Source organism: Erinaceus europaeus, chromosome 8, assembly GCF_950295315.1.
Source record: "Erinaceus europaeus chromosome 8, mEriEur2.1, whole genome shotgun sequence".
Taxonomy (NCBI): Eukaryota; Metazoa; Chordata; class Mammalia; order Eulipotyphla; family Erinaceidae; genus Erinaceus; species Erinaceus europaeus.
The window spans coordinates 86482590-86494864 of NC_080169.1; the positions used below are offsets into that span (position 1 = coordinate 86482590).

Below are 12275 nucleotides of genomic sequence, written 5' to 3' on the forward strand. Positions count from 1 at the left end.
CGCTGTGCTACAGCCCGACTCCCTATTCATATATTAATTAAGGCTGTCTTTGTATACCAGTATATGGTCAATCCATAAGAATTTTTCATGTGCATTTGAGAAAAATGTGTATTCATTTCTTCTGAGATGGGACATTCTATATAAATATGCTTAAGTCTGTGTCATCAATAGCTTCATTTAAGGGCACTATTTCTTGCTGAGTTTTTGTCTTGATCTGTTTTATTCCCTAAATGGTATGTTAAAATCTACTATCATTGTGTTGTTGGTGGTGTCTCTCCTGAATTTAGTATTCATTTTAAGTATTTAGGTATCTCTACTGGCAGCTTGTATGTTGATGATAGTTACATCTTCTTGTGGGATTGGTCCTTTGACCATTATCTAGTGTTCATCTTTGTCTCTTACTACTTTGCCAGGGAGCTTATTTTATTTGACTGAAAAATAGCTGTTCCTGCTCCTTTTTTTTCCCCCTACATTATTGGTTTAGAATGCATTCATCTAATCTGAGACTTTGAGTTTCTGTCTTTTCTCTGGATGTGTGTTTCCTGAAGACATCGATTAGATGGATCTCCCCTCTTATCCTATGGTTTTTGTCAGTGTTATCTTTTTATAGATAAAAATTTAAAAAAAGAATAGATGGATCTTATTTTAATTCATTCAGTCACTGTGTGTTTTTGATAGGTAAATTTAGGTCATTCACATTAAAAGTGATTATTAATAAATGTGGTTTACTTACAGCCATTCTGAGTTTTGTTTTGACATTGTTTTAGATTTTTGTTGCTAATTTTTTTAAATTTGCTTCTCTCCACTGTTTTATGTGGATGGCGTTATGTAATGGTTTTCTCGCTGGTTTCATTTATATTTTCTATGGATTTCTGTTCCATGTGTTTTATGGTTACTGTGAGTGTCATGTCTAACTTACTATAGCTATAGCGATAACAGTTTTTTACTGTTATTTTATATATTGATTTATTTTTGCATCCAGGGTTATTTCTGGGGCTTAGTGCCTACACTACAAATCCACTGCTCCTGGTGGCCATTTTTTCCATTTTATTCGATAAGGTGAGAGAAATTGAGAGGGGAGGAGGAGATAGAGAGGAAGAGAGAAAGACAAGCACCTGTAGACCTGCTCTATTGCTTGTGAAGCAACCCCCTTGCAGGTGGGGAACTGGGGGCTCAAACCAGGATATTTGTGCTAGGTCCTCCCACTTTGTACTATGTGCACTTAACCCCATGCACCACCACCCAGCCTCAGTTTGTTTGTTTGTTTGTTTAGGCTAGTCTTGTCTAACCATCATTTGATTATACTGCTCTATTTATTCCTCCTCTTTCCTATCTCATTGTTCTCTCCTATTCTTGTCTGTGTTGTTTGTCCTATTCTACTGCTGCTCACTTCACTCTAGTTTGTGTTCTTCCATTTATTTTATTCTTTCTTTCTTAATTTTTCTATTGCCACCAGGGTTATCACTGGAGTTCAGTGCCTCCATACCACCCCTGGCCGCCACTGCCACCTCCTCCTTCCTTTCCTCCTTCTCCTCTTTCTTCTCTCTCTCTCTTCCTTTTATCTGATAGAACAGAAAGAAATTGAGAGAGGAGGAGGAGGTAGAAGAGAGAGAGAGAGACAACTGAAGACCTGCTTCAGCACTAATGAAGCTTGCCTCCTGAGGTGAAGAGCTGGGGTTTGAACCTGGGTTCTTCTTGCACATTGTGCTTTCAGTGAGGTACACCACACCTAACCCATTTCTTCTTTTCTTGTGGTACTGTTTTCAATAGTTCTTACAAGGCCTGGCTGATGGTACCAAATTCCTTTAGCTTCTCTAGTTTGAGAAGACTTTTATTTATCCTAAACAACTGCAGGATGATTTTTGCAGGATAGAGTATTCATGGCTGGCAGTTATCTTTTCACACTTTAAATTTGTCCTCCTTTTCCTTGCTTCTAGAGTTTGTAATGCATGGGAAATCTGATGAAAGCCTGATAACCCTACCTTTATAGGTCATTGTTTTTTTTTCCCCAGCAGCCTACAATATTTTTTCCATTGACCTAGAGTTTGGATAATTTTATTATGATGTGTAGACTATTTAGAGTTCAGAAATTTGAGTGTTCTTTCAGCATCCTAGGTGTGTTCTGAACATTGCCAACATTTGGAAATTTTTATCTTATGCTTTCTCTGAATATGGCCTCTAGTTGCTTCTTCCTCATTCCTCCCTCTCAGAGTCTTATAACTCTCACACTCATTTTGCTAATGGACACTCAGCTTCCTAATGGAGTCTTCTATTTTCATAAGAGTTACTTCATGTTTCCTAAACCTTTCTTCTCAATCATCTCTGAATTCAAAGAGTTTCTTCACTGTATCCTCTTGTCTGGATATTCTATTCTTTGTCTCATTGACTATTTCCTAGACCTGTTCTTTGAGTTTAGTATGGACTCAAAGTATCTTCATTCCCTGCAGTTCTTACTTTTCTTATGTTTTCTGTTGCCTTAGTAAGAGAATTTGTCACATCCTAAGTGTGTTTCTCTAGCTTAAGATTCTTAAATTTTACCCACAGTGAGTTTTCTAAATTCTTTCTCTAAAACATCTTCCAGTTCTTTATATTCCTGGGGCCCTTCTATAATTCTTATTGTAGGCTAAGCCTTAGTATTATTTTGGGCATTGAAGGTTTCCTCTGAATACTTAATGTGTCTGCTATTGCTGAATTGACAGATAATACTATGGCTGTATTTCCTTTCTGTTTGTATATTGTACGTGAGGTGCAGGGGAAATATTGCCAGTGAAGTAATTTGACTGTATTGATATCTGAGAGGTATGTGTCTGCACACAGAACTCTGTGGTCTAGGTTTATAGAAGCTATTTGTTTCTGTGTACTTGAGTGAGCATCATTCACTTTTCCAGCCACTACCTAGCACAGTTTCTCACAAATTTTTCTTGGAGCAGGAACAGACTGCACTATGTCACCATTAACTCTCAGTGGAGTTAGTTCTATGTCAGTCTGACACCTGATTCCCCTGTCAGTGGTTAAGAATCCAGAGATTCTTAGCTCCACCACAGCACTGCCCAGATGCGTAGTAACCAAGATAGCACTGGTAGACGGCAAGCACACTTTGTTGTGTAACAGTACTCTTCCCTATTCCTCTTTCCTGCTATTGCATGTATAGACACCCAATTCTAGCTATGTAATTTCTTCAGAAGTCTTAGCTGTGGTTTGATGAGATAGGTTTGTTCTTTTGTTGAATTTCTAGTTGTCTCAAAGATAACCAAGTGAATACTGCTACTCTTTGGCCATGATTCCAAAAGTCATTATAGCCCTTTAGTTCTGGGATAAATTTTAAGGTGTAAACAACATTGTGATGAGACACCTTCATTTATAATTTATGTTAACACTAACCTCTTTCTTTGGAAAAGGTCCCATCATGGCAGTAATTGGCTTTTATATCTGTATATGGTAGACATAAATGTATTTACTTGAGAATTAGTTATGACAGAATGTTGAGAGATGGGTTGCAAAGTGGTGATTTGGAGACAAGCATAGAAAAGTTATTTGATGAAATTATGCCAGGTACTATGCTATAGGCAGGCAGGAAGTTCAAAGAAAAGAGATAGTATTTTTTCTTTTTTTTAATTGACTTAATAATGATTGACAAGATTGTGGTATAAGAGGGGTACAGTTCCATACAATTCCCACCACCAGAGTTCCATATCCCATTCTCTCCTTTGAAAGTTTCCCTATTCTTTATCTCTCTGGAAGTATGGACCCAGGATCATTATGAGATGCAGAAGGTGGGATGCCTGGCTTCTTTAATTGCTTCTTCACTGAACATGGGCATTGTCAGGTCAATCCATATTCCCAGCCTGTTTCTATCTTTCCCTAGTGGGGTAAGGCTCTGGAGAGGTGAGGTTCCAGGACACATTGGTGAGGAAATCTGCCCAGGGATGTCAGGTTGGTGTAGTAGTAGTAACTGTAACTTGGTGGCTGAAAAGCATTAAGATATAAAGCAGGACAATTTTTTTAATAATCAGGAACCTAAAGGTAAAAAATATAGCAGATGAGATTTGGAGTCTCCATTTTGGAAAAAGCTAGGAAGTCTATTTTAAGTATATTCCAAGGGGCCCATGACTTTACTAATTTTTACTTGAGCCCCACAGACAACATGCAGGTGGGCTAAAGGTATTGTCTGGGAAGATAGTGTCAGAGTTGAGGATAGGACTAGAAAGATGGATAAGGGCAGTGATAAGTTCCCAAATATGGGAAACATATATAAAGACTATTAACTATAGACCCCATTGATCTGGTCTGGAGCCTGTCTCTATTCATATTCAGCACAGGAGCCTGTATAACCTCTGCATCCCTGTCAGTCTGAGCCTCCATTCCATGGTCATAGCTAGGAACATTCTGTGCTGTATTCATTTCAGGACCAGTCTTCCTCAAGTGGCTGAGTATGTTGACCTTCAGAGAGTGGGGCGGTCCCTACCATTGTTGTTCCACAATGAAGTCAAGATCCTGTAGAGGCCTATAAGAGGGATCATGATGTTGCTCCTAATGGACATGATCAGTATGGTGTAGAAAGGGATCTATTATAGGTCTGGGCACTGGTATTTATTTATAAGGTATGTTCCTTTAATATGTTTGCATTACAAAACTTTTTTCAAACTTGGTGAAAACTATTGGAATTTTTTTCTTTTTTGCCTAGTCTAAGATGTCTGCATTATGTAGTGCAGAGAGGATAAAAGGGACTAACAGTTTAATGATTTTGTTTTTCAATTGCAAATGCAATGAGGGAAGAATAGGTTTGAAGGACTGACATAAGGAGGGTGTAGCTATGAGCCTAGTAAGTGTATAAGGTACAGCTGTCATAAAATAGTTCATTAAATTGATTTGATAGCTTAAGAGAGTAGACAAGGAAGAATACATAGGGGCCATCCCTTCTGGAATGCTGGTATTGAGACCTGAGTCACTAAAGTAGTCCTAGTAATTAGGGTGTTTATGAAAAGAGTACTTGGGACAGAACTTGGGAAACTATACTTTTAAGATGCAGACAAGGGAGAAATTAGAGAAGGAGCTTATAAGATAAATAAGAAGGAAACCTGAGGAGAATGATGTTGAATGATGATTGTTTGACTGTTATTCTGTAACTATCTATATTTATGTCTATTTTCTCTATTTTTTTTCTATAGTATTGCCTTCTCTTCTTAAGTCACACCTACACCTATTGATACTTCTGAATGTCCTTTTTCATTTTTCTCTCTCCTGGTCTTGATGGAATTAGAGTTCAGAACCCTCTAGTCATCTTCCCCTAACATTTCTCCCCATCTAGGAGTATGGGCCAAAATTCTTTTTGGACTGCAGAAGGTGGGAATTCTGGCTTCTTTAATTGCTTCGCCTGGGACATGGGTGTTGGCAGTTCAGTCCATACCCCCAGCCTGTTTCTGTCTTTACCTAGTGGAGTAGAACTCTGGAGAGGTAAGGTTCTGGGACACATTGGTAAGGTCAGGATGGAATCATGTTAGCATCTGCAACTTGATGGCTGAAAAGTGGTATGATATAAAGTAGGAAAAAATATTTAATAAACAGGAGCCAAAAAAAAGGAATAAAGCAGATGAGAATAGGGATCTTAGAGTGGAAAGAAGTTAGGAAGTTTATTTTAGGTATCTTTCTAAATGCCAGTGACTTTAGTAATCTTCACTTGAGCTTGATAGTTAACATGCCCTGGGTCAGATCGATGGGGTAAACATTTAATTGTGTTTATATGTTTTCTTCAAGTTTTGGAGCTACTTTTTGCCCTAATTCATCTTTCTATCCCCATTCTTAAGTCTGACACCATTTTCCTAGACATTTCTAGCCTACTATTTTTCTTTTTCCATCTTATTTGGAGGTTAATCATTTACAGCGCAATTATCTGCACATGGGCTCTATTCTCAAGATCTGCATCATGAGTGTCTGCAAAATACTCAGTCTCAACATAGAACCTCAAGCCCCTCTCCAATTCTCCCTCTTCAGCTCCTTCCTCAGAGTTTCTTGCTTCGGTGTAGTACCCCACCCTAGTCCAAGTTTCACGCTGTGTTCTCTCTAATTCTGTCTCCTGAGTTTCACTTATGTGTGTAATCAACCAACATTCCTTCCCCTCTACCTGACTCCTCCCACCCAATATTTTCCTTTAGCTTCCAAACACAGTGAGGCAAAGATTGGGATTTTAGTGTTTCTGGACTAGTATTTGGCATTTTGATATTTGGCCTTGGTTCTCACACATTGTTCAAATTATTCTGTCCATTTTGTCTTCATTTTTCTGATATCTTTTCTTCTGTTGTTGCTCTTGTTTGTGTTTCCAACTCTAGTCTACCACTGATGAACTTATTTAGAATTAGATTTTGCTTCTTTTTAGTGAAGTACCAGTGGTTGTTAAACCCTCTTTTGTTCTCTATCTTCCCTGTAGACTATGGTAGCTTGTGGGCTTTTTAACTATACATAGACTTTTTAGCTTAATTACTCACTCCTAACCTAAGGATAAAACAGGATGGGGTGGGGGAAGACCACAGTGGTTACTGTAAAGAGACTCCTATGCCCCAAGGGTACAAAACCCCCAGCCCAAGTTGGCTTCTCTGACAGAAGCCAGAACCAAGCTGGACAGCAGTCCTTAACCCTGTGAGTTTCTAAGCAAATCCTTCAACATGTTATTCAATGTGTCTCTGAATTCACTGGGAGAACAATGTGGAAAGTCTGCCACTGTACAGCCCCACTTCCAGACCACCGGAATTGTATGTCTTCTCCTGAGTTGTCTGATCTCTGCTCCCAATGTTAGCATAGAGCCTCTCTGGTGCTGCTTCAGCCTCTAAGGGACAGTAGCAGTGGAGGCTCACAGTTGCATGGTGAGCTTTAGGGGATCTTCTCCTCTAGTCAGCAGTTTGTTAATAAAACTTAGACCATAGGTGGTACTTCAACTGGAAAACTGTTGGACTGCTACCAGTCACTCCCCTGTATGGACTTTCAGCCCTAGGAACCTCTCCTTAGGCCCCTCTCTGTCCACATAAGCCACATGTGTTTACACTCACCCATAACTTGGTGGGTTTCTAAAGTATTCTGAGTCTTGTCTTGTGTTTTCAGGTCATCTTCTTTGTTATTCCCTGTATGATTTCTTTGAATATAATCTCTGCTCCTCTCTCCTCTTCATCTTTAAGAATTGCAATAATTCTTATATATATTTTTCTGATTGGGGTCTGCTATTTCACCCAGAATTGTTTCATTTTTCATGGGTCTTTCCTCTACAACATCCTTGTATTCATAGTGTGGTGGTTTTATCTTCTAGCTCTGTTACTCTGTCCCTTAATGAAATTAGTCTATTTACAATCCCTAACTCCCTTGAGTCTTCTTGACTTTATGAATTTCTTAAATATTTGACATTTTCTTTGTGAATTTTGTAACTCTTTGCTGAAATGTTCTTTAAGATTGTGAGTTTCTGTGTTATGGTTGTAGTCTTGAATTGCCTTCATAAGTAGTTTTTTTTTTTTTTCCTCCAGGGTTATCACTGGGGCTTGGTGCCACTGATCCTGGAGGCCATTTTTGTCATTTTGTTGTTGTTGTTGTTAGATAGGACAGAAAGGAATTGAGAGGGGAGGGGAAGATAGAATAGGGGGTGGGGAAAAAAAGATACCTGCAAACCTGCTTCATTGCTTGTGGGAGTCAGGGGCTCAAACCGGGATCCTTGCACAGGTCCCTGCACTTCATACTATGCGTGCTTAACCAAGCGTGCCACCACTAGACCCCCATAAGAAGTTCTCTGAACCTCACCTCTGATAATGTAATTCTTTTTGCACTTCCAAAATGTTATATCTGCTGTCAAGCCAACAGGTGGTGCTATTTCTGTTTGTTTATTTGTTTATTGTGTTATCTCCTTGTGGTAGAGTTGTGGGGAAGGGAATGTCTTTTGTCTTCCCTTGTGTGGATTTTTACTGCCTTGCTTCAGACTTTATTCAGGACTCTGGCAATCCACTTCCACCCTTTGAGCAGGCGGCACAGCCTTTGATTTAGAAGAGTGTATTGCTTTCTGTGTTCTTAAGTCCTGATTCTAGATTTTGAGCTCTGCCCTGTGAGGCCAGATGGTGTTGTCTGCTGCCCAATGTCTGCTCTGGCTCAAACTGTCTTTGTATAGTTTCCCTGCCCCTGCCTCCTCCACAAAGAGCACCCACCTGTGGCTCCAGGATTTTCTTCAAACCTTACTGTTGCAATATTGTAAGATTCCAGCTTACTTTCCCTTGCTATATGCTGTTGTTTTTAAGCTTAATTTTCCAGTTGCTGTTACACCATGGACATGTCCTTGGAAGTTCGACTTTATTTATTTTTATAATTTTATTTATTTGTTTATTTATTTATTTATTTTTGAGAAAGATAGGAGAGAGAGAACCAGACATTCACCCTGGTACATGTGCTGCCAGGGATTAAACTCAGGATCTCATGCTTGAAAGTCCAATGCTTTATCCACTGGGCCACCTCCCAGACCACTTTATTTACTTACTCATTTGATTTTTTTAAGACTGAGACAGAAAAAGCAGAGAGAAAGTGAAAGAGACCACAGCACTGAAGTTTCATTCAGAGTGGTGGGGGCTTGACTCAAACTTGGATCACACAGATGGTAAAGCAGCACACTGTCTAACTGAACTATTTTGCTGGCCTTTACACTATTTTTGAAGACAACTTGTGAAGGATAGCACAGGGTAAGCTGGGAGCTGAAGTAAGAAGGGATCAGAAAATTCAGGTGTTTTTTGTTTGTATTAATCAACAAAAGCTGGGTGTCTAAATGGTCATGTGACTTCAGTTGCCTCCACAACATTTGCTATCTGCCATGTTTATAATCCTGTTTATAATCCTCTTATCGATGATTATTTTGGGGGCATGGTGTCTTCTGTTGAGGCTTCCAATGAAAGCACCACAACCCACGTTCTTAGCCTCTTCAAGTTCTGTTTAAACATATGGAAACCTCCATTTTTCTGTCCATACAGTGTCATTGGATTTTCAACAAGATGTTCCCTTCTATTTTTAAGCTTCAGCAAATTAATATTTGGAATTTCAGGTTTAAAATTATAGAACATGACTCTTGTCCTTGAACTTTAACCTTTACATGAGGAATTGGTTGGAAATGGTCAGTGTTTAAATGCTGCAGCTTAGAGAATGTCTTTGTTGTGCTGCCAAATTCTGAATGATGGAGAGCTTTAATTCTAACAAGGCCTAATTAGAGAAGGGTGATGTCAACCAGAATCAAAGTAAACCAGAACAAGAAATACTTTTATTGGTTGCAGAGCATCAACAATGTGTGGTATGGTCTTATTCACTTCCTTTACTAGCAGTGAAAATGCAGCAAGCTATCTCTAGGGGTTTTAGACAGTTGTGTTGAACATGGTCATTTTGATACATGTTTTTCATTGGTAACATTATGCTCTTTGAAACTGCAAAAATTGTTTGTTTTTAGAGATATGCTAAATGATTCTTGTATTTGAAAAACAAACCAATGTGGCAAATGTTCTTAATATGGAAAGAAGTGGATAGTCATTACAGTGTATCCACTAATTTCTTGTTTAACAGTCAATTCATCCATTTTTGAATATTATTTCTCTCAGCACATTGTTTCATAGATGTTGACATAAAAAGAGATCACAGTTTGGAGGCCATTTATTGTAATAGGAAACAGTTATCTATATAGAAAATTAAATAGAAAATTTGTACATATACACACATAAATACACATGATCTTTGCATTATATTTACTTTCTAGAAAACGTTCTACAGAGTTGTTGTCACAAGACTGCAGGTTCACATCTCTTTAAAACAGGTGTCAGCTCAATATACTTTACCCGCAACCAAATTGCCATCTCCTTCCACCATGGGGCACAGGGTTCCCAAGCTCCTTTCAATCCCCCTGACATTTTGCATTATAAAAAAACTTGATTGTCTTTCTCTTGGGATAAAACTTACATGTTTAAGATTTTTTTATATTTATTTATGTTCCCTTTTGTTGTCCTTGTTGTTTTTCATTGTTGCTGTAGTTATTGTTGTTATTGATGTCATCGTTGCTGGATAGGACAGAGAAATGCAGAGAGGAGGGGAAGACAGAGAGGGGAAGAGAAAGATAAACACCTGTAGACCTGCTTCACCACCTGTGAAGCGACTCCCACTGCATGTGGGGGGCCAGGGGCTCGAATCGGGATCCTTACACCAGTCCTTGTGCTCTGCGCCACGTGCGCTTAACCGCTGCGCTACCGCCTGACTCCCTGTGTTTTAGATTTTATTTTCAATTCTTGATCCTTTTTTTCTTTGCTTTCCAGTGAAGATCAGTGTTTTTATCTTTTAACTTCCTTTGGTACTCTTCCTCTGTACGTGCTAGAAACTTTATAAAAATCAGTTCCTTGACTATTCTTTATATCATTGTAGTCAACATTATTGCTCTTATTTGAATTTTTGATGAATCTTCCTATGTTCAAACTAATTATTTGATAACTTTGTTACTGCTGCACACTGTAAGCTAAAACCTGACAACTGTGCCAAGTGTAGAATCCATAATTCATGGTCATCAACTTATTAGGTCCTCAAAATGGCCTTAGCTTTCAAGCCCTCTGGAGGTTTCCCCTTTGTGGCTATTCACACATTCACCTCAATCTTCAGTTTTCTTCCCTGTCCCCTACTCCTTCAGTCTCAAAAATTGGTATTGATTACTGTTTTTCAAGGCTCCTGAGTCTCATGATCCACGGGATCTCATGAATGTCTACTTCTTTTCTCTATTACCATCTACTATAAGTTTTCTTAACCATTATCACCATCTAGTTACTTTTCTTGCTTCTCTCCTTTTGTCACCAGGTTACTTGGAATAGTAGTATCTATTTGCATACACTCCTACTCTCTGAAGTCTATTCAAATATCTCTTGACAAAGTTAAGCTGTTAGTGCTTATGAGGTAGTTTTCATCCTTCATCTTATCTGATTTCTATGACATTTAACATTACTGAGCTCTATTTCTAAGCATCCACCTCAGTTTTTATGAAAACTTTTATATTCCTCCTTTATGTTCTCAGAAATGTAAACTTTCCATTACCTCAAAATAGCAGGAAAACTTCAACCATTTATATTTTATAAAATAATTGGTGTGACTACTTATAGTTTAGTATTCTCTGTGCTCCTAAACTATAACATATTTTTATCCCATAAAAATATTGTTTCAGTGTTAATTATACTTAAAATATGAAATAAATTAATTATCCCTTGGTTTCTTCTTCTCTAGTTGATGAAGGAGTTTCCCCTCCTAAGTATGTTTAACATTCATGAAAACCTTTTAGAAGCCCTTCTGGAACTACAAGCATATGCTGATGTTCAGGCAGTCTTAGCAAAGTATGATGGTAAGTTTTCCAGTATTTTTATATATGTGCATGTTTATTTACTGACATATTTTGATGAGAGCAGAAGGGCCATTCCAACTACTATACCACTTAGATATCTATCCTCTTAGGTCTTTTTCAACTACAAATTTATGGTGGCATTTCATAGAGTCTTATAATTTCCTAGTTATTTGGGGATAGAAATATAAGGTGGCCTATGCCATTTTCCTCTGCTTCCCTCTTCTCATACTTTCCCTGTAATGAGAGTTATGCAGGGCCAGTAAAATAGTTCATTTGGATATTGTACTGCTTTGCTATGTACACAGCCCTAGGATTAGCTCCCATTATGTTGAAGGAAGCTTTGGTGCTGTGGTCTCTCTCTTTCTTTCTTTCCTCTCTCTGTCTAAAAACAAAAAGAAAACGGAAATATGTGTACTCCGCTTAAGGGTTAATCAGACTCTATAGGCAGTACCTACCCTATTGGGACAGTACTTACTGTTCTAGTTCCTGTTATGGCCCTACATGAGTTTATTGTATACGTTTGGTCATATTGATCCTTTGAAGTAAATATAAGATAGTAGTACTTCTATAGCTAGTGTGACAGACTGTCCAGTAAATACTTGAAGATAAAATTATATCCCTTTTCTCTGAGGTTTTCTCATTAGTAGAATTTCCCATTTTTATCACAAGAGCTTTGGAATCCCTTTGCAATTCTAGTTTTACTTATTCTGTTTTCTTGTTTTTCACAAAGCAGAAAAATAATCTGATGCATACTAGAGATTTGAGAACTCTGCTGCTCATATTGTTATTGTCTTTGAATTCACTGTAGGCAGTCTTCACTTAGTCATTAAGTTCTATGTGGGGTAGATTAGCAAGTTCATTAATATACAAGGAACTACTACATATCAGTATTACAGGCATAATATAT

The 12275-nt window shown here is 38.1% G+C and overlaps 1 protein-coding gene across 6 annotated transcripts in view; it reads left to right on the top strand.

Moving 5' to 3' along the window:
* Nucleotides 1–12275, top strand: part of ST7 (suppression of tumorigenicity 7) — a 339787-nt gene that overhangs the window by 265068 nt on the left and 62444 nt on the right. For all 6 annotated transcript variants that reach the window (XM_007525439.3, XM_007525440.2, XM_016189276.2 and 3 more), the window contains one exon: nucleotides 11254–11368. In XM_007525439.3, the coding sequence (XP_007525501.1) occupies nucleotides 11254–11368 (115 nt within the window). The remainder of the gene's footprint in view (nucleotides 1–11253; nucleotides 11369–12275) is intronic.